Raw genomic sequence first — 22,470 nt, 5'->3', positions numbered from 1 at the left:
GTGTTATCTTGATCGCTTTTTGTTCACCAATGCAAAACGTTCCAACTGTTTGGAGACAAGTTGACTCTGTGCGACCGTCCGGAACGAATTCCCAGTCAGTTATCCTATCATAATTCAACCAGACGCAACGTCAGTGTTTGGCGACGGGTTCTGGCACCTACATATTATTTAACCACTGTTTATGCACAGTGACTTTGGAAAAAAATACCCACTTCTCATCACATGTTATTGTTTTCTTCAGGAAATGGAGATCATGTCGGTTTTCCAAGAGTTTCTGTCACACATTCACTCGTCTCTGTGATTGAGTTGGAACCAATTTGTGAACTCCGGAACCACAATGGAATGAGGTACTCAACTTACCTGATAACCTCTCAGTAAGGAAATTAACATGGCCTGGCACACAATCTCGGAATCCACGGTTTTCCGCCAACTCAGCCTTTCTAATTGGCGAGGTTCTTGTGGCTTGCATGAAATTTATTCAACTAATATTCAACCAACTGGTTACTATGATGTGATCAACTGCTCTTTCACCTTTCCCACAACAAATGTTTCGGGCTGCTTCCGCGGCGTCCTGGTATAGTTTGTAAATGTAAAGCGGAAGTTCCTGAATTAGATTGTTGTACATCCATCTTTGTGGATGTCAAATTACATGAAACGCAGAAATGCACGATTGCGGCCTCAAACCTCATTATCTATATACGAACTAGCAAGCACGTTCGACAACTTGAGCTGCTTCGGCCACATAACATGCACGCCATAAACGATGCTTATGGCAATATTGCAAAATTTATCACTCATCCTTGTAACTTTGTTTCTCTCTTGAAAAATATCAACAAGTTTTGATATTTAGAATAACTGTAGATTCTTGACAGAATCAAATTCTCTTTGGTAAATTCTTAAAAGGTATTACAATAATTCTAGTGAGACTCTACTGAACCGGGCATAGATTTTTGATAGTAACAAGTTATAGAACATGTTATAAAATTTTCTAAACTTTACATTTATATAGTTGATTTCGAGATAATTTTATAAGTAAACTTTTTTCTTATGAAGTATTGAAAATGGCCATTACAGCAATTCACAAAGCCCATAGTTTCGTGCCTTTTCGTTTTGTTTCAGTAATAATCAAATAATTTCCCTCTAAATATTGGCTTTACACAAACTGAATTATCTACATTCTCTTACAATTTTGATAAATTGACACAATATGGGCAAACAAACAAACATTTAACCAACAAAGACATAAATGAACATGGAAACATTATAATCTACATATGTTCCCAATGTCATTGACTGCAAACAGAACTTTTACTGCTACTGAAAATTTGTTTTCACTTGGTTAATAAATTCTGATTCCTACGAAATAAAGTGAATGGTAAAATAGAAACTCGTGGTAATTATTTCTAAGCGTAATAATACTTAACTAAGTGTTGTGTAAAATAACCGGCTACTTAAGTTACTATCAGTTAAAAGTTCAAAGAAATAATAGTGTACATCCCACCCCCAAGATATGATTACAGTCAAGAATCACTATCAATATAAAAGGTAGTTTTAGGTTTATGGTGCCGAATTCGATCGATAGGTAGCAGCACACAAATCGTAGATCGTAGCACACAATCGCAGATGTCACCGGTGTATTCCCGATGTGGTGCATAAAGTGCGTTACTTGATGCTATATGACAACCCACCGTTTCAAAGAACAGTAGCAAGGGCAGTTAAAACGTTCCGCCACGACAGTAAATCGAATAATTACGCAAAATACACATCTGGTAAAGAAGCATAAGGCTCTAGTTTATATGCACCTTCTTCACATATCTTGGAAAGAACACGAACAGTTGAAAACTGTACGAAGTTATATTTTGCAGGGAACAGGTGGAAGTTTGCAGCAACTCTGAATGAGGTATGGGTGAATCTGTCAGAATGTGATTTTTTAAGACCATCCTTTATCGTCTCCGTCAATGCAGCTTATCAAATGAACATTTTGAAGTCACTATACCGCCATGATATTTCATCCCTACAATGACGGCAACATATCTCGCCTTGTCATTTATCAGGACAAAATGTCCAGTCACAGTCAAAGGTGACGCATATTAAACAAATGGCACACATAACAGGAATTCATGTAACCCTTTTTACAGATATCCCTGTGAAATCTCCTTATGTACTCCTTTTGAATTAATTGTAACGTGATTAACTTGTAGTGCAGACATTAGGTGATACTATCCCTTCACATGCCATCACTACGAAATAGCACCGTGAGTTTCCTGTACACGGCAGTTGTGTAAAGTTATCCCAACATTTCTTTTGTAAAGGAATGACACGCCCCTCTGGTACTCCCAATATTTCTTCTGTAAAAAGAATCAATCCATTTGAAATAATCCAATTTCAGATTTAAAAATTGTTAACAAAATCTTATTTCTTTTAATTTTGTACACATAACTGTACCACATTTGGAGAGTTGGAAATAATTTTTTTTTTTTTTTTTTTGAGCGGTCATTTTGTATAGGTGTTTACGTGCATTTCACATTTTACATAGGTTTGATATACCGCAAACCTTTGTAAAGTTCAAATACACTTGTTCGTCTATATAAAATGGCAGCTCAAAAAATTAAAATGAAATGAAAAATCAAATAAAAATAATAATAAAAAATAAACATCCAAAAATGAATGAATTCGTTTTAAATACTCAAAGTATAGTAAATATAGTACAAATTTTCTTTAAAAAAATATAAGCAACCATCATTGGTTAATTTGATATAGATTTACCGAAAAGCATCAAGTATATGTAAAAACATTCTAAGTAGTTGACGATACTCCACTACAGCGCTAGCAAACGTTGCTGACATTTTATGAGTCACTTTACTTGAATATTTGAGTGTCAAAAAGATAAGCTGTTTCTAGGTGCCGCACATGTTATCAGAGGACAAAAAAAGTGTCGCGCAAGGGCTGCAGCTAACAATTTGGCATTCTTCAACTATATCTTACTTTTTTGGGTTAGAACTGTTATAGTGGACTAAACTGAGTCCATCATATTGAGGCTCAGACGAAACAACAGGCCATGGTGTGAAAAAATCCACCATATCAACAACACCAGAAGGTTTCGTGGCCAGGCACGCACTTTTCACGCCTCTCGTACAGTTAATGTGAAACTCGAACCATATGTATTCACAGAGAATTGAACCCGAGTCCCCACTTGAAATGCAAGAATGCTAACCATTTGGTCAAGAAAGAACTGAATAGCAAAGAAAGAAAAAAAATCGTAAGATGGAATTATACTTACATCATAATTCTGGCTAATGTAGATACCTGTATATATACCAGCACCGAACGTTAACTGAAAAAAAAAAAAAAAAAAAAAAAAAGAAAGAAAATATTTTAGTAAAACGGTACGAATGATACTATAAAACGCAAATGAAATTTTTAAGAAATTATAGTTCACAGCATAGTTCATCGTTGTGTATTTTATGTAACTTTTCACACACAATACAGGATACATACGATAACGAGTCAAGTATCTAAAACAGTGACATAGTGTATGAAGGTAACCAAGAAAGTTCTGTCGTTGTTTCACCAACTACTTTCGAACATCGATGTCACCTAAGACATACTTCGAAGATCAAAAATAGTACCCATCAGCATCGAGACCTTCTGCCAACGTTCTGGAAGGCCATGGATTCCATCGCGGTAGAACTTGCTGGACCGTGAAGCGAAGAAGGTATCAAGTGCATTTTGCACCTCTACTAGGGATTTGAACTGGCGTCCTCTAAGGTGATTGTACAAGGAATGGAACAGGTGATAATGGGACGAAGCAATGTCCGGGGAGTATCGCAGATGCAAGAGTGTTTCTCATCCAAGGCGTAGAATGGTGTCCCGGGTCATCCTAGCCATGTGGAGCTTAGCGTTGTCCTGTAACAGGAGAACCCTTTTGCGATTCAGAAGTCCTGGTTCCAGAATTTTGAGTTTTATCTTGAATACGGCTCAGCTGCTGACAGTGCACAGTTGCATTCGTACTCTGACCAGCTGGTAGCAGTTCCCGATAGCTGGAGCTTCGTACAGGACCCACTTCTCATTACATGTCAACGCCCTGTCCAGAAATGGCTCTTTCCTCAGATGAAAGCAAAGAAACACAGGTGTCTGCCCGCATTGCCTTCTAGCCCGGACTCAAATCATGTGGGACACATCGATCCAACTTGTAGTGCTTGCCAAGTTGATGGAAGTGCTGCCGAATGTTTCTTCAATCACACTGAATTATAGTCCCAGTTCCTCACATGCTTGACCACTGTTCCCTTCAATTGCTGCCTGAAGATCTTCATTTTGTACATGTGTTGGTCTTCCGGCACTTGGTGCGTCTTCAAGTGTTTCGTCACCGTCCTTAAACTTGTTAAACCACTGCTGCTCTGTCCGCGTAGTTACGACACCCTCATCAAAGGCCTGGCATATCTTCCGCCCCGCTGCAGCGGTGTTTGTCTCCAGTTTGAACTCGTATAGCATACACACCCTTATGACGCATTGTGGAGGTCCAATGTTCACTCTGTCCTTACGCAGGTTCACGGTGTAACTGAACTGCCACAACCAGGTAGTATGTTAGATATACCCACACCAAGAACTAACCTGTTATCTCTATTCGCATTCAATTCACGTTGTGAGGCCAACTGAACACAGACCTCAAAAAAAAAAAAAAAAAAGCGACAAAACTTTCTTGATTACCTTTATAGTTACATGGAAAATACCTATATTGTGCAAGACTCATTTAAATGTAAATGCTAATCTACTATCACGTGTAACAGCATCTCAACTTACAACGCGTTGCAGAGGAGAAAAAGCCTGTCGTTACTAGTTAATTTCATTTTTTTCCGCTTTCAGAAATACTGCATATGTTTTATGCGATCGTGTTCATTAAGCGAAGCAAACGGTGCTCCTTTATTTGAAACAGAACACATCTGAGGCGATTCTTTTGAATTGCTTGGCAGATGTTGACCAAAATTTGGATAACAGTCAAGACTATTGGTGGCAAGGCTTTCTGTAAAATAAAATCTGAACTCGGTTGAATTACTCTCCTTCCACAAAAATTAAGAATAAATTACGCCTAAAGATATGCAACCATTTATGTTTGTGAGTGCTATATAAATTCTAGGCGTTAAGATGTCTAGAGGAAAGTGAGTAGTACAATGGGTTAGGTTAGGACGCCGAAGGTGCAGGAGTAAGCGCTATTTGCCCTCATTGCCAATTAAGGAAGATTGGGAAAATGCATTACTATTTCCAATTTTCTGATACTGTTACTTAAAATACCTCGGGGAAATATAGTGAGTTCAATTTAAAACTGGCTCCAAGGTATAGCTTTTCTCCGTACGCTTTCCCAAGTCTCTTCTTTCCGTTCCCTTCCACCCATTCCCCCACATCCGTCCGCTGCAAGCATAAGTACAAGGCTGGCACAATGTGAAACTATTGACAAACAACTGAAAAATATTTTAAATTTAATGTTTTTCGGGGCCAGTTTTAAATTTACGGTTACTGTTAGACGGCGTATGTCTACCACGAAGCCCATTTGGAGTGAGATGGGATCGAACTACGGACCTCACGCACTAAAGTTGAACTCTCTACCGTGATCCATTGTGGATCCTCCAGAGAAACGAGATCGAGTTGAAACTAACTATTCGCATAAGAAAGGAATGTATGTTCGAGTTCCGCTTAAGCCGGTCATCAGTTCCTATAGCAAGCTTGTTTTCCAGTAATAGAAAAACATAACATTTCGTTGATGACGAAACAAATGCATAACAGTAAGTTTAACAAAATAATTATAGGGGTATTTTTTCAGTTTAATATAATTCAGTTTAATTTTTCAGTTTAATATAATGTTCATTCTCTTTCTTTTAAGCACGTTTTTGAAATGAAAGTTTATTTTGGACTTCGTAAATGACACCTCTACGTAAGGCACTTTCTCTCACCGCGCGAACTATATAGTTCATCATCATATGAGTATGTGTATGTGTGATATCTATGTAAAAGTCAGGGTATCTTTGAAGTATTGACTCTCACATGAAAAGCACTCATCCTCACGGTAATTTATGTCATATATTTTTACACGAAAGAATGTTCGTTGCAAAATTAAATACTTGTTGTCTAAAAGTAGGAAAATAATTACTAAGTATTAGTAAGATCAGTGAGTTATTCATCTCGTCTTACGACTGTCAGACGCATAAGACAAAAGTATCTCACTAGACTATTTGTTAAAACTTTGCGCTTTACTCCAGTTATAAATACAGCAACAAATAGATTTGTTTCTGACAGCAAGGAAGTTTATCGCTGACGCAAAGAAACATGAATACACTTTATCCTACATGATTTCACTGATTTATCTTTTCTTTATTATTATTATTTTTTAAATGCTTCCTCATTTAAGTGGCAAACACCACTTGACAGCTAGGCCATAAAGTCAATTAGAAATGAGACAATAACAATGTTATCAGCACTTCTTTTCACACTTTGAATTAATTGGGTTGAAATCTCCCCCTTCAGTGAAAATTTAATCGTAGCTTACACGAGAAATAATTTCGTTATCAAGAGAACCTACTTTTTCCTCTCCTATGAAATGATAGCTCAGTGGCAGTGCTCACTTCAAGGTCCCGGGTTCCATGCTAGGCTATGAGAGTTCACAGTGAAGAAGAATGTTTGAGTTTTTTTCGGAGATCTCTCGTTTCCTCCCACATTCTCATTCCACAAATTATTTCACCATCATCCACTATCATTAATCATCTGTCTTACCTATTCACTTGCAGTATTAAAGAAGTTTCATATACAGCCGAAAGGTCACTTTACACTGAAACTTGAAGAAGAAGAAAGTTGGAAGTCGCATCTTGCGGGAGGGAGGAGGAGAGGATGACTTCCTACAAATAACCAGATAAGGTAGCTAATTAGTAACTACTGTAACTGGAGCGAATTAAACGCATTAACATATTTTCTCGCGCTTGCGCGGGATTGTGAGTGTTGCTAGTTTTAAATATTACTTTATTGTGAATCTTTTTTAAAAAAAATGATTCCAAAATTTTGCCGCCCCTAGATTCTGCCGCTTCTGGCGCTTTGCTGGCATTGTTCGAACACAGAATAGCACTTACCTAAATACAGGCCTGGATATCAAACGCAAATATTTCTTTTCTTATAATTCCATATCCGAGTACGCCTCATTGTGGGTCCACAAGCCTTCGAAGTTGCCAGCTTGCAATAGGTTTTGTCATTCAGACTAAAGCAAAGCGCCTAAAATGTCCATCAACCCGCTGTACCTAGCTCCTTTATTGGTTGCCTTTCACAAGGGTATCAACCTTAAAATTCTAGTGTCAATATTAAACTATTAGGGTCAAAATGCTAGAATGTAGAACAGAAAACTTGAAACCAATCAGCAAAAACGGCACGTTTCTAGCACTCCTGGTTTTCGAGATCTCATTGTTGATAGCATAGGCCACAAACATATAAACCCAGCATTTTAATATATACTAGCTGAACCTGCGCTCTCTACACATCACATCATTCACATATGAGCATGAATATCCTTGTTATTCCTCACATCTGTACATATCCCTTTACAGACACAAGTGAAAGACGTCTTGATAAAAAATTGGGAAGAGATGCCATACAGGAGAGACTTTTTTGGATTACTTTTTCAATGTCTCGCACCGTTTGCAAAATTTGAGCCCACTTCCGGTTGGAGTTTTTAATTTATGTATGATCAGTGTTTTCTTTCTCCTTGCATGTAGTATGTAATAAGCAAATACATTACACACACAATTAATTATAATGTCAGTAATATATGGTGTTCATTGGGCAAAACACTCCAAACAACAAAGATTCAACTTAGAGTGAAGAAATTTTTACCCTTCGTTTTTCATTATCATTTGGCCATGAAACAAACGCCTGAGAGGTATATAACCATCATATACAATTATGTTGTGTTGGAGTTGAGTTGATTTTGAGTTTAATGTCCCTTTCAACAGCGTTAACGTGGAATCCGAACCACATGAGCTCCCGCCGGGAATCGAACCCAGCCCTCCCACGCCAAAGGTACGTACGCTAACCGCTTAGCAACGGAGGAGCTCTATGTTGTGTTGGAGTGTATAACGCGTAGGATATGATGTTTTAGTTTTTTCTTCTAATTTCAACACTTCCAGTGCACCCCTAAAATTGTAATAACGAAATAATGGCCATATTTTTTTTTTTTTTTTTTTTTTAGAACTGGACAATCTACACAAAATTTGCAATCAATCAGTGAAAACGTCATCTTTCTGGAGCATGTAGTTACCGAGATCTCATTGTCAAAAAGATTGGCCGCAAACATATAAACGTCCACAAACGTATAGTTTAAAAGAACTCCAAAGATGGCAGCACAATTCATTTGCATTGATTTTGGAAAACGCTTATTAAAATACAAAGGTTTTGAACAATAATTTTAAAAATAAACTTTATGAAAAAGGTTTATTTTTAAATCACTTATTTAAAGTACACATACTTTAAAACAGGGTGGAAAAAAATCATGATTTTTTTTTTAAAAAAATCATTTTTGTTGATTTTTTTTATTTTAATCGATTTTTTTGATTTAAATCAAATCTTTCTTCTCATAAATTACAAGTCGCGAACTGAAGAAAAAGCATTAGGAATTAGTATTAAATGCTAATTATGCCATTTAAGTGAAAGTATTAGGGTTGAATTTTGAATTAATCCCCAGTTGTTAACCTCTGTTAATCCCAAACAATGTTTCTTAACCCTTTTAAATTATGGCTTTTTTAAAAAGGAAAATTCAGTCAAGCAGCTATATCGTCATCCCTATTTATCCTAGGATCACGGTTTTACCTCATTCTCTTCAGAATAGAACAGCCTTTGAAACGGTAACATTCGCATTTCTCTATCATGTCCCTGATGCGGGAAGTTTTGAGAGAAAATGGAATTTTTCTGATTTTTTTTTTCAAATTTTGATTCCTTCTGGACTCCTTGTGTTAACGCACATATCTCAAAATCAACTGAGAAATACTAAGGGGTGTACTAAATGTGTGTATAAAATTTCAAGCTTTCTTGAATAGTAAGGGCGGGGAAATATTTAACAATGAGCTAAGAACATACCCACGATGCCCCAGATAACCCGCATGTAATATAAAAATTTCGTCTGGTATCTCTATTTATCCTAGGGTCGTCATTTGTATATTATTCTCTTCAGAATAAAAAAAGATTTTCAAATCGTATCATTCAAATGTCTCCATCGTGTATCTGGGGCGGAAAAATCACGAAAAAAGGGATTTTCTGTTAAAAATGCCCTTTTTTACTTTCTACCCCTCTGGACCAACATCGTGTTTTAAGGTAAAGATCTGAAACACTGAAAAATACGAAGGGGTACATTAAATAAATCTGCAAAATTTCAATCTTCTAGGTGCAAAAGTAAATCTGCAAAATTTGAATCTTCTAGGTGCAAAAGTAAGCCCGCGAAAAATAATATCCCCAAAATACCCCAGATTCCCTTATAAAACAGTATCTCAGGTAACAGTTTCCTGAAACATCCCTATTTATCCTAGAATCATGGTTCGTACGTCATTCTCTTCAGAATAGAACAGCCTTTCAAACGGTACCATTCATATATCTCCATCTGAATCGTGGAAAAAGCTATTTTGTTAAAAATATCTTTTTTTTTTACATTTTCCTTTCTGGACCCCCGTTTTCACGCAGAGATCTGAAAACATCTTAAAAAAAAAATACTAAGGGATGCACTGAACGAGTGTGCAAAATTTCAGTCTTTTGAATGCAAAATGTAAGCCTGCCAAAATAATAATAATAATAATAATAATAATAATAATAATAGGCATAACAAAAATGTCTTTTTAAATTTATGATGTCATCACACACTATTCTCGACGCAGAAAGGCGTGAAAGCATATGTAACATGTTCTACAATGCCTTCAGTCTTGAAAAAAAAAAAAAAAAAAAAAAACGAAGTAAAGAGGTTTATTGGTACTTTTTTAATCGAATAATGAAGATTCGATTTTAATAGAATAAAAACAGGTAATATAATTTAAAAGGTTAAGCATTAAGGAAAAAGTATAGCAACATTTATCAAAATGTCACTTTTTTTCACAAAAGTTACTGATATTTGGTAGGGGCATATTTTTAAAAAATTGGAACTAGTTTGAGGCAGGAAATACATAAATTTCGCCTAAAGTTATAAATCTTTAAAAAAAATCTGAGAGGGGATAGGACCCCTCTATATATGCCCTATTATCCGGGAATAAACAAGCAGACGCGCACACGAAAGAATTTTCGTCTTAAATGCCGATGGTGATTTCCCCGTTGCAATAGTTAACGATTTGAAAACCCAAACCCATTGTTACGAAGAGAAGAAAGCAGCATTGCTTCGTTACCCGTTCAAAACGGGATTTTCCCAAATCATCCAGTGCACGACACTTGTTTTCATACTACAGGGTTTGTATGATAAGTAATGAGACCAGGTCTGGAAACATTGTTTTATTGATCTGATCTGTACAGGGACTTAAAAGCTTTCGAAGTACTCTCCTCTTGCGTCGATGCACTTCTGCAATCGATGTTTCCACGCTGCAAACGCCCCCTGGAAGTCAGCAGCCGGCATGTCCTTTAGAAATGTGGTCACGGCTGCTTGGATGGCTGTGACGTCTGCAAAACGGGTTCCTTTCAAGCGTGGCTTCAGCTTCGGGAAGAGGAAGAAGTCGGCCGGGCTCACATCTGGGCTGTAGGGTGGTTGTGGAAGGACTTCCACCCCAATCCGGGTCAAAAAGGAGGTCACTAAGAAGGCGGTGTGGGCAGGGGCATTGTCGTGATGCAACTTCCACCGGCTAGCGATCGCCGGTCTTTTCCGCTTGACGCTCCTGTGCAGTCTCTCAAGGACTTGTTTGTAGAAGGCGGCGTTGACGGCTTGTCCTTGGGGTACAAACTCCTTGTGGACCACCCCCACATTGTCAAAAAAAACAATCAACATTGTTTTCACCTTTGACTTCGACATTCTGGCCTTCTTGGGGCGCGGGGACGCAGGAGTGTGCCACTCCGCGCTTTGACGTTTCGTTTCAGGGTCGTACTGGAACACCCACGACTCGTCACCTGTTATGACGTCATCTTCAAAGTTAGGGTCACTGTTCATGAGGTTCAACAGTTCCTGACAACAATCAACACGTCGTTGCTTTTGTTCGTCAGTCAACACTCGCGGCACCAGTTTCGCACAGATTTTTCTCATTCCCAATTGTTCCGTCACAATCTTGTGCACTGTTGTGTGGTTCATATCGAGTTCATCAGCAATCAATCTCAACGATAATCGACGGTCTGAGTTCAGGAGATCCCTCACTTTTGCCACAGTTTCGTCCGTAGTCACTGTTGTCGGGCGTCCAGCCCTCTCCAGATCCTCAACGCTTTCCCGGCCGTTCCGGAACGCACTGTGCCAACGAAACACCTGGGCTTTGGATAGGGCTTCCTCTTTGTAGGCCTCCGTGATGAGAGAAAGCGTCTGAGTAGCCGTTTTCCCCAGGCGAACGCAAAATTTGATCGCATAACGCTGTTCGATGGAACCCTCCATGTTTGTTGATTTTCCGCCGTGACAAGAATGTTCACAAGGGCTTTGTCCAAGGCTTGTCCGCGCTCCACTAAGGCTCGGAGCCAACTGACGCGCGGTGCGTTGCTTTGCTCGGACCCCCCCCTACATCCTCCATCACCGACAAACCCGCTCCAGCGACACGCGCGCCGCGGCGCGGCGAGTCTCATTACTTATCATACAGACCTTGTATGTTGTACATACTGTACATTTGAGTCTCATTGTATTATAATTATTAACTTCCGTAACCGAAATACCAGAACAGAAACGGGATTTTACTTATTTTCACTTTAAATTATTTTATTTCGGAATTTTGATTTAAATCAGCGATTTTTATTTAAAAAATCAAGTGATTTAAATCGTGATTTAAATCAGACTGATTTAAATCAATCCACCCTGCTTTAAAATATCTATCTTTCTTGAACATGAAATCACAAATAACCGTAAATCAAAGGTTGAAATCCAAAGTTATAGGTTGGAGGTGAGGCGCTTTGGTTGTTATTGTAGCATTTTAATAGATAGATATATATTAAAATACCATCTCGGTATTTATCTCGTCAGATTGGGAAAAACCATTAAAGAACATATTAGCATGTCCGATCTTGGGACTTTCGAACTGAAAACCTAGAACTGATCGCTTACCTATGCTCGGTCGATATAAAACAAACATCCTTATGGCACACACACACAAAAAAAGATCAGTGGCAGAATTTGAAATTAATGTTAAAAATAGTATTAAAGGACATGTAGAAGATATTAGATAAATATATATGTATTATTATAGATAAACTGTTGTAAATAGATATCAATGCATTGTTGTATTAACTTGAAAGTTCCAGTTATTTCAGTGTCTTAGACATCACGTCATTGTAAACGGGCTATAGGAGAAGCAAAGCGAATCATTGAGAAAGTTATAAAGCACAAGCAGAAGTGTCCGTTTTTTGCACGATAAGATTAATGTTACTCAAAATCTTTGAAAGTACAGAAATGCGTGAAATACATAACTACGAGCAATGCCTTCGTTAATGACCCAGAAAGGTATACAACCTGGGTGATCGGTTGAACTACTGGGTTGCCTATCTCCCAGGCACTATGATTCACTGTACATATTTTTTGCATAACTGTTGACCACTTTTCATTCTCTCCCCGAGTCAGAAATTGAGAAATCAGTTTCGTGCGCGATTATCTGGTGAACAAAATTTGGTGGTTCTAGGCGACTCCTTCCTATGCGAACACACACAGATCCACCTTCTTCTATATACCACTACTAGCCTTTGGCTAGCTGGGGATCTCTTCCCTACGCCCTTGCATTTTTTTTATATCAACATTTATCTACTCTTTAGGGATTTCGAGATTATGGCCATGTTATTTGAACAATTACAATTCCCATAGTCTTTTCTTCTAAGGCAAATATCAATAAACGCTAAAACATATCTTTATAAAGGCAACCAAGAATATTCTGTCACTTTTTCACCCACCACCTTCAAACATCGATATGTCACCTAAGACGTACCTCGAAGATCAAAAATACTCCCCATCAGCATCGACGAACTTCTGCTAACGTTCTGGAAGGCCATGGATTCCATCGCGTTAGAACTTGGTAGGCCGTGAAGCGAAGAAGGTATCAAGTGCATTTTGCACCTCTACTAGGGATTTGAACTGGCGTTCTCTAAGGTGATTGTCCAAGGAATGGAACAGGTGATAATCGGACAGTGCAATGTCCGGGGAGTATGGTGGATGCAATAGTTTCCCATCCAAGGCGTAGAATGGTGTCCCGGGTCATCCTAGCCACGTGGGGCTTAGCATTGTCCTGCAACAGAAGGACCCTTTAGCGATTCAGAAGTGTTGGCTTCACAGTTTTGAGTTTTTCTTGAACACGGCTCAACTGCTGACAGCACACAGTTGCGTTAATGCTCTGACCAGCTGGTAGCAGTTCCCGATACACGATGGCGCGAGAAGTCCACCGAACACACAGGAGGACCTTCTTCTGGTGCAGTCCTGGTTTCGACTGGTTTGGAACCGGTTCATGGGATGCTAACTATGATGATGGCGCCGTGGAACTCCGTACAATACCCACTTCCCATCACATGTCAACGCCCTGTCCAAAAACGGAACCTTCCTCAGACTAGACAGCAAAAAAACACAGGTGTCTACTCGCGTTGCCTTCTGTTCTGGAGTCAAATCATGTGGGACTCATTGACCCAACTTGTAATGCTTGTTAAGTTGATGGAGGTGCTGTCGAATGTTTTCTCCAATCACACTGAATTGTAGTCCCAGTTCCTCACATGTCTGGCTACTGTTCGCCTCAATTGCTGCCTAAAGATCTTCATTTTGTACATGTGTTGGTCTTCCGGCTGCATGTGGTGCGTCTTCGAGTGTTTCGTCACCGTCCTTAAACTTGTTAAACCACCGCTGCACTGTCCGCGTAGTCACGAGACTCACCAAAATCCTGGCATATCTTCCGCCCCGCTGCAATGGCGTTTGACACCAGTTTGAACTTTTACAGCATAGACACCCTTATGACGCTCCATGGAAATCCAAAGTTCACTCTGTCCTTACGCAAGTTTACGGTGTAACTGAATTGCCACAACCAGGTAGTATGTTTGATATACCCATACCAACAAGTGACTTTCACCGCATCTCCATTCGCATTCAATTCACGGTATGACGGCCAATTGAACACAGACCTCCATAAAAGCGACAGAACTTTCTTGGTTACATTTATAATTATTATTTTAAAATCAAAAGTCTAACACAAATTTTCATGCATCTAATCTTACGAACACATTGGCATTCCTCTTTTATGAGTACAAATGTATACATTTAAATCTAATATTACATGTTCTAAGCATTTAACCTGGAAAAAACGAACATCAATGTATCTATGAAATAGAAAATAAATAGGTCTGTGCACTAACATACAATATTGTGACTACACATCTTGTGAAGGAGTGAGGTCCATAAATCTTAACAGAAACATAATATCAATAGTGTACGCTAAGCCTTTACAAATAAATTACGGGTTTAAAATTTGAATTTTACATAAAAATTGCATAGACAATTCCTAAAACATTAAATAAAAAAAAAAAACTTTATCAGCTATTTCCATTTAAAAAATATATATCGGGTGTTGCGAAATAAGTGATACAACTCTTGAGAGGTGACTCCTGCCACTGAGACAAGAAAGAAAGTTCTCTTGAACTTTCAGCTATCGGACATAGTTTCGCATCTACGAGGTGTCGAAAGCGTGGGAAAATGCCTTTCGGACTCCAATAGTTCGGAAACTATCCAACGTAAAGAGGGCGGGTTAAAAATTCACTTAAGAAGTCATACCTGCTGTATTGAATTTTGCATGTTACACAATCCTACCGTGCACGCGCAAGAGATTCCTCAAAGAAACGTAGGGAGTTCCGGATAATCTGCCAAATGAAAATTGGTCTAAATGGATATGAATTTATAGGGTTTCTACCAGATAATAATTCGTTTGTATTAAGTTGATATCTGGAACAAATACAAAATGGTGGACAGCTTCATGCCCGTTGTGTGAAGTATAATCGCCAGGTACGGATGCTGGCCAACAGTGACGTTCTGAGTATGAAGTGTAGTGAATTTGTACCCAAATGCTCTAGAAAGACATTTGGAGTGTCGGTAGAGCACAACATATGAAGTAGGGTGATTCACATGTGTGGAAACACGTGACGAAAAATGCCCAGAAATGCACTCATAGTCAGTAAACGTTGAGTTCAAAGCGTCGGAAATGTAAGGATTAGCGTCAAGAACCCGCAAGCCATTGCCAATTCACCAAAAATATTCCCTCAAACCGATGCAATATGATGTGCACGGTTGTATACCAATAAGGATGCAACAACTGAGGCCAAGTTGAAATTGTGCAAGGAGACTCACTAAGAATCTGGATAAAGTAAATGAATGTCAGTAGTGGGATCGCATGATCGATATTGAAATGTGGCCAATGTGTGTGTTCATATCGACATGTAGCTAATGTACAAATGTCAACATGTCCCACTACTGCTGGGACACCGTCTCACGTGCGAAAAATAGGAAAATAACTACTTGGGTCTTGAATCTGAGGCCGTGGGCTCCCAGTAGGATTGGAAACTGCGACCACGCGAGTAAAAGTGAGCGCTCTAGCCCTGAGGCTTCGAAGGAGCCTCACTTTCTCTGTATTTATTTCTTTGAGGAATACCCACTCTGGCAAGCGCTCTTGTACAGATTCCCAACATGCTTGCGTGTTTCATTTTGTTACTCCTACTGCACAGTTGTAAACAATCAGAGCTTTAAGACGTTTCTTCCTATTTCTCATGTCGTTTTATTTTCCATATGTATGGTGTTCCAGCAGTAGTGTTACATGTGTCAAATTGGTTCATTTTCGTCTTTGTCTTGGCATGTGCACTGTGTGTAAGATACGAATTTCTGGAGGTATTTTCCTATATTTCGAGTACGTCCTATCTCCCAGAAGACGTGGGACATGATACAAGTTTGTTATTTTCACGCTCTATCAGAATTTGAACCATGGATTAAGATATTTATTTTCATATGTGTCGACTGTGAGACAATGTCCCAAACAAAGAGGGACATTGATACAATCGTGTTCTAGTTACGTTCTACCAAAAAGTGCACCAGATGTAATAGCAGAATGTACAATGTTATTTTCCTAGTTTTCGCACGTGGGACGGTGTCCCAGCAGTAGTGGGACATGTTGACATTTGTCCATTAGCTACATGTTGATATCAACACACACAATGGCCACATTTCAATATCGATCATGCGATCCCACTAGTGACATTCCTTTAGTTTACCAAGTTTCTTTGTGAGTCAACTTGCACAATTTCAACTTGGCCTCAGTTGTTGTATCCTTATTGGTATGCAACCGTGCACATCGTATCTCATCGGTTTGAGGAAATATTATTGGTGAATTGGCAATGGCTTTCATGTTCTTGATGCTATTCCTTACATTTCCGAGGCTTTGAACTCACATTTACTGATTATGAGTGCAGTTTTGGGCACTTTTCGTTACGTGTTTCCATACATGTGAATCACCCTGCTTCATCTGTTGTTCTCTATCGACACTCCAGATGTTTTTCTAGAGCATTTGAATACAAATTCACTACACGTAATACTCAGAACGTCACTGTTGGCCAGCATCCGTACCTGGCGATTATGCAACCACACACAACGGGCATGAAGCTGTCCGTCGTTTTGTATTTGTTCCAGACATCGACTTAATACAAACGAATTATTGTTACCTGGTAGAAACCCTATCAATTCATATCCATTTAGACCGATTTTCATTTGGCAGATTGTCCGGGACTCCCTACGTTCCTTTGAGGAATCCCTTGCGCGTGCATGGTAGGATTGTGTAACATGTAAAATTCAATACAGCAGGTATGACTTCTTAAGTGAATTTTTTACCCGCTCTCTTTACGTTGGATTGTTACCGAACTATTGGAGTCCGAAAGTCATTTTCCCACGCTTTCGGCACCTTGTAGATGCGAAACTATGTCCGATAGCCGAAAGTTCAAGAGAACTTTCTTTCTTGTCTCAGTGGCAGGAGTTACCTTCCAAGAGTTGTAACACTCATTTTGCAACACCCGATATATATACATAAATATACGAGTAACATGGCCATCTTGTTTTAATAACTGCAACCCGACTTTTTTCCCTTCCCTTCTAGGGGAAATATTTTTAAAAACGCTGAAACACCTTTATTATTTTAAACGAAAAATCTAAACACGAAATTTCATGTTTCTAACCTTGCAAATTTCGAGATATGGCAATCTAACTGTAAGAACTGTAACCCCATCCTTTTTTCTTCCTTTCTAGGGCAAATATCAAAAAACGGTGGAACACATCTATTTGCTTTAAATGAAAAGTCCAAGTACCGAATTCCATATCTCTAACATTGAGAGATTCCAAGATATGGGCATTTTAAGATAATAACTGCCACTTCTCTTCTCCACTCTTTCCTGTTGAATTTCCGAAAATCCTTACTTAGTGGGACCTTACATCACAAACCCTATGCCCTATGCGCAAATTTCAAATTTCTAGCTTAAGCAGTTTGGCCTGGGCATTGATTAGCCAGTCAGAACAACATCTTAATATATACATATTATATATATATGGTTCAAGGTTACATAAAATGTTCTATCCTACTCCAAGTTTATTCATTCTGATTGTACTGATTTTTTGTATTTTCGGCCTTTGTCAGCACCAAGGCTATGTACGACAAGACTTGTACTTTTAAGTGGAATCTGAACTACTGTAGTGTATTCGGTGCTCTTACACCGGGATCTGTTCACCAAAGAGAGACGCGCTAGCCACTAAACCAGTAAAGAGGAGCCCTCTCCCACGCTTTCAACTTTCACCTCTGCTCCGTAGCATCTACCCCAAATGTTGAACTGATTTATGAAGACAATAAACTCTATTTTAGATAGTAAATTTGTTTGCGACTGTGTAATTTATGTATAGCGTTGAACCATATTCTGACATAATAATTTATGACAAAATAAACCCCAATTCATGGGAAGATGGAGTACCGAAGATCCTACTTGCACCAGATGACAAAAGACAGTAGTACCGTCCTTGAGCAGAATTACATACAATATCCCTTATTTTTCTATTTTCTACGTTTAACGTCGCTAGCGAAAGTGAAGGAAAGAAATTGCAACATCCATGACTCTACCTAATGAACTGACGGAAACTCAGCAACAATGGACTGAGGAGCTGCGGTGGCTCAGCGGTGGAGCGCACACCTCTGATGCATGGGGCTCTTGGTTCGGTCCCAGCTTGCACTGAGCTTTGTGATGGACAAACATCGTGTACGTGGTTTTCCTCGGGGTTCTCCCGTTTCCTCCCACGCTTCATTCCACCATTTTATTTATTTCTCATCACCGCCTCCTTTAGCCTTGCCGGTATAGCCGTAGGACGTACAGCAATTGAGATAGTATTACTGGCGTATCCGATATTTTATTTCCAAAGCACATGCAAATTTATCAAAAGTACACAATTAAAATCACATTAGTATATGGAAAACATTGAATTACGTGTATAGAAGTCATTGTGTCATTGTATCCGGGAAAAAAGATCCTTCATAACTCAAGTAGCTACTGCGGTCTGGACACGGGTTCGATTACCGCTGGGGATACAGTCTCGGATAAAAACCCGAGAAATGATTTGGATCTAGTTTTAAGTAATGGTTCCTGTCTAACATAACCTTGTGTTGAAATGCGTCGATCAGTCTAAGTTTCCGAGAGTTCAACACAAGTATGTTATGTATTTGTAACTCTATTCCTACCAAGATGAACCTATGTTACTGTAATCTAATAAAAGAACTTTTGAGATGAACTTACTAAAAAAAAACGGAATCTCACAAGAAAAGTAACGCGCACACTGTCCATATAAATCAAGCGTACATGGTGCTAATATATAGAGCCTGCTGTAGCGTAAGATCGCATACTCTATCAGTACACCGCTTGGACTACAAAGTTATTTAATATAGGCTGATCTCATATTATCGATCTATTCACCAATTAAAAGACTTGCGGGTCCCGCGCCGCTTTTCTAATAATTATTACTGCGTGTGTAATAACAATCAGGATCCATTACTGAACATTTTACTTTTAGCTAATACTGTGAATCCTTAATGTTCACAAAACACTTCAACATGGGATCGTGTTTTTGAAACACTAGTCACTAATTAAAAACCCATCAGTTGTCTCTAGATGCCTAATTTACTGACGGATACACTTCTAAAGAAACTATCATGAAAACTTATTATTGTAATTAGTAGCAGCCACGAAGCTAATTTATAAACATGAAATGAACTCTAATGCCGCACAGTCTGTCCTTATGTTATAGGCACATATGAAATCAAGCGGAATAAAGATCGAGAAACATGAATTCGTGTTGCTCACCACGGAACTGAACCAGAGCCACTCGAGTTGAGCAGTCTATTACTGGGCTATTGTGCTCTCGGCCCAGAATAATTGTTTATTAATATTCTTCGATTCTGTATCTTCAAGTACGAAAACATGCTAAGCAAGAATGCGCTCTTGTGCCTTTATTCTAATACAAATACAAACTCACTCGAGAATCATATAGCGGTGAAAAAAATATAAGTGGTCGTCGACCTTCTCAGAGACATAATACCTCGCGTTTCTTAAGTCTAAAGGCAAATATCATGAATAAGAACAAACACCACGAATAATCTCGATACCAAAATATGAAACTCATAACTGTCATTTCCTTTAGGAACTCTGGGATTGCAAAAAACTGACATGCTATGTAACACGTGTTGGGACAAAATTTATTTCCTTACAGTCAAGCAACAAAGAACGGTGATTAATATCAGAAGTGCACAATATAATAGTTTCTTGACAACTTGGTTTATCTACCTGAATAAGATTCTGATTTTTTTTTAAGTCTAAAACACCACGTAAGCATGCAGGTTAGGCTTACCTCATCCTGGCATGCATTAGGCTTAGCAGGAGATGAAAACACAACAATAAAACAGGTCTAGAACAGAGCATAAAAAAAGGGAATGCTTACTGCTCCACCTACTAATAAGTGAACGGCTATGAAGCATATCAGAAGTGTATTGTAGAGGAATGTTAAGATCGTCATGGCAGAAAATTATCCGCCGTGATGAAGGCGGGCGAATATCTCATAAGCGCCTCCTGGTGCCGAGAGTATTTTCGGACTGCTCCTGTCGCATTTTAAAATAGCACACACGACAGACTCACACTGGACAGGGAAAGCCTTGCATCACAAGAACCCAACCACCACCACACTGTCAATAAAAACGAGTTTGTGTATTTTTACTAACAGAAACAAAGCAGGTTGGCTAACCGCACAACTTTTCACTCCATTAAGATCGCTCGAGTCTATTTCCCAATGGACGACGAATTTGGTCGAGGTCTCCGGAACGAGGTCACTCAATTAACAGGTACATCATCATCACCTTTCAACACAATATTACACAAATCTGTCACGAATGACGTCAATTTGTGTATTGAATGTAATTCTTCTATGAACAATATGAAACCGTTGTACTAATATCCATTACAATTTTACAGCTCGTAGCATCGTAATTTGTCTTTTATGAATTTCTTGACTAAATTGAAACTTGAAAATATTTTTTTAACACTTTAAATAGGTTATAATATGCATATTTGTATTTACAATGGATTTACAATCTTTTATGTCTCTCGATAACTGGAATGGGAAAGAAAATGAGATCAAGTTATTTCCTTCTTGACATTGAAAAAATCAGCGGAAAATTCTACATACGATCGATGGGTCCGTTCCCGATACCTCCTCAACGGTACTAAACGTTCTTCGTTATTACTATTTGACGATCGGAAAACAAAAACAAACATCTCACATTCTGGCAAAATTTGAAATTCCTAATATAATCAGAAATCAAGACTACTCCTTGAATATTATAATAAGAACCAAAGAAAAGAAAAGAAATAATAAGAAAACAGAATAATGTCTGCGAATTGTCCAGGTTTCTTAACTAGGGCACGCATCATTACAAGACAGACTGTCACAGAATTACAATGAGTTGGGGGATTTTATATATATGATATATATGACATAAAATCTTTTAGTTTTACATCTGACCATTATGCCAGCTAGGCTAAAGGAAACGGTGATGATGAGAAATAAATGCAATGATGGAATGAATAAAAAAGGGAGGAAACGGAAGAACTCCTAGAAAATTCAAAACACGGTATTTGTCCACCACAAAGCCCATTTGGCGTGAGCTGGGATCGAACCAGGGATCCTACGCACCAGAGTTGAACGCTCTACCACTGAGCCACTGTGCCCCCATACAGTATTGAATTCAGGCATGTTCAAGAGGGGGCATATATGCGCCCCCTTAGAATAGTTATACACATGCACTGAAATATTTGCTTTTTTCTATTTAATTATTTTCCCAAATATTCTTTTTAAAAAGAAAATTAGTTTCTTCTCTTGCCCAAAATAATTGTTCTAATTAACAAACTGCGTTCTCATATAAAGTCGAAGTTAAATAAAAACTTGAAAATTAAATGCAGACGCACACAAACGCTTTACAATGTTAGTTAGGGAAAAAATGACAATAGGTTGGTTATTGCAACCGACCAGACAATAACAAGTCCGGAGTTTTGTTGGGACAGATTCCTGCTGCACTATTGCAATCTAGAACACAGACCACCCTTAATTTTTATTGCCCATCCTTGTACAAAAGTCTGAATTCAACACTGCCCCCATATATATATATATGTGAAGGCAAAATAGAAACAAGATATAACCAACTGTTTGACAACGCTTTCCTTCTCATTAAGACACTCGATAGTTATCTTGGAATTTTCCGCGTATTGATGTGGAAAAAAAAAAAAGCCATTTGATAGTTATCTTTTTTGAAACAAGACGTATAACGGAGTATTTAATTACTTACGAAACATGAATAATAAAAGAGCGGACAGGTTTACGTCTTTTTTAACTTCTGAAATAAAAATGAAATCTGTCAGTTTAACCTCTCACGATTACACTCTTTAAGCTACGGGAGGACGGAAGATTAAGGCAAGTAAATGATAGCGGAAGAACTGGTGAAATGATAATGTGGGAGGAAATGGAAGTTCCCCGAGAAAACTCATGAACACGATGTTGTCCACCACAAACTTAGTTGGCCGGGGATAGAACCCAACGTACCAGAGGTAATTGCTCCACCACTGAGTCCCTGTCTTTTAACTTTTTTAAACGGTTAAGGAAAATAAATCTACAATAATAACCATAAATATAAGATCGGACTTTTTAAAACAATATTTATAAAATGCATTATGAAGGATTTTTGTAAGGTAAAATGAAGAAGTGGGACTAAA

General features: G+C 38.4%; 1 protein-coding gene across 16 annotated transcripts in view; it reads right to left on the bottom strand.

The window, feature by feature from the left end:
- Positions 1-22,470, bottom strand: part of LOC145685432 (uncharacterized) — a 124,944-nt gene that overhangs the window by 12,720 nt on the left and 89,754 nt on the right. For 7 of the 16 annotated variants that reach the window (XR_014131451.1, XR_014131448.1, XM_081757828.1 and 4 more), the window contains exon 2: positions 3,281-3,334. The exons of 2 other annotated variants lie outside the window; for them this stretch is intronic. Coding sequence is in view for 11 of the 14 variants with exons in the window: in XM_081757828.1 (XP_081613954.1) it covers positions 3,281-3,334 (54 nt within the window). In the remaining 3 variants the exon portion in view is untranslated. 7 more of the 16 variants (XR_014131449.1, XM_081757857.1, XM_081757851.1 and 4 more) reach the window with 7 other exon arrangements.

Source organism: Thermobia domestica, chromosome 1 (assembly GCF_964235325.1).
Source record: "Thermobia domestica chromosome 1, izTheDome1.hap1.1, whole genome shotgun sequence".
NCBI lineage: Eukaryota > Metazoa > Arthropoda > Insecta > Zygentoma > Lepismatidae > Thermobia > Thermobia domestica.
This window is presented reverse-complemented; position numbering and strand designations above follow the sequence as displayed.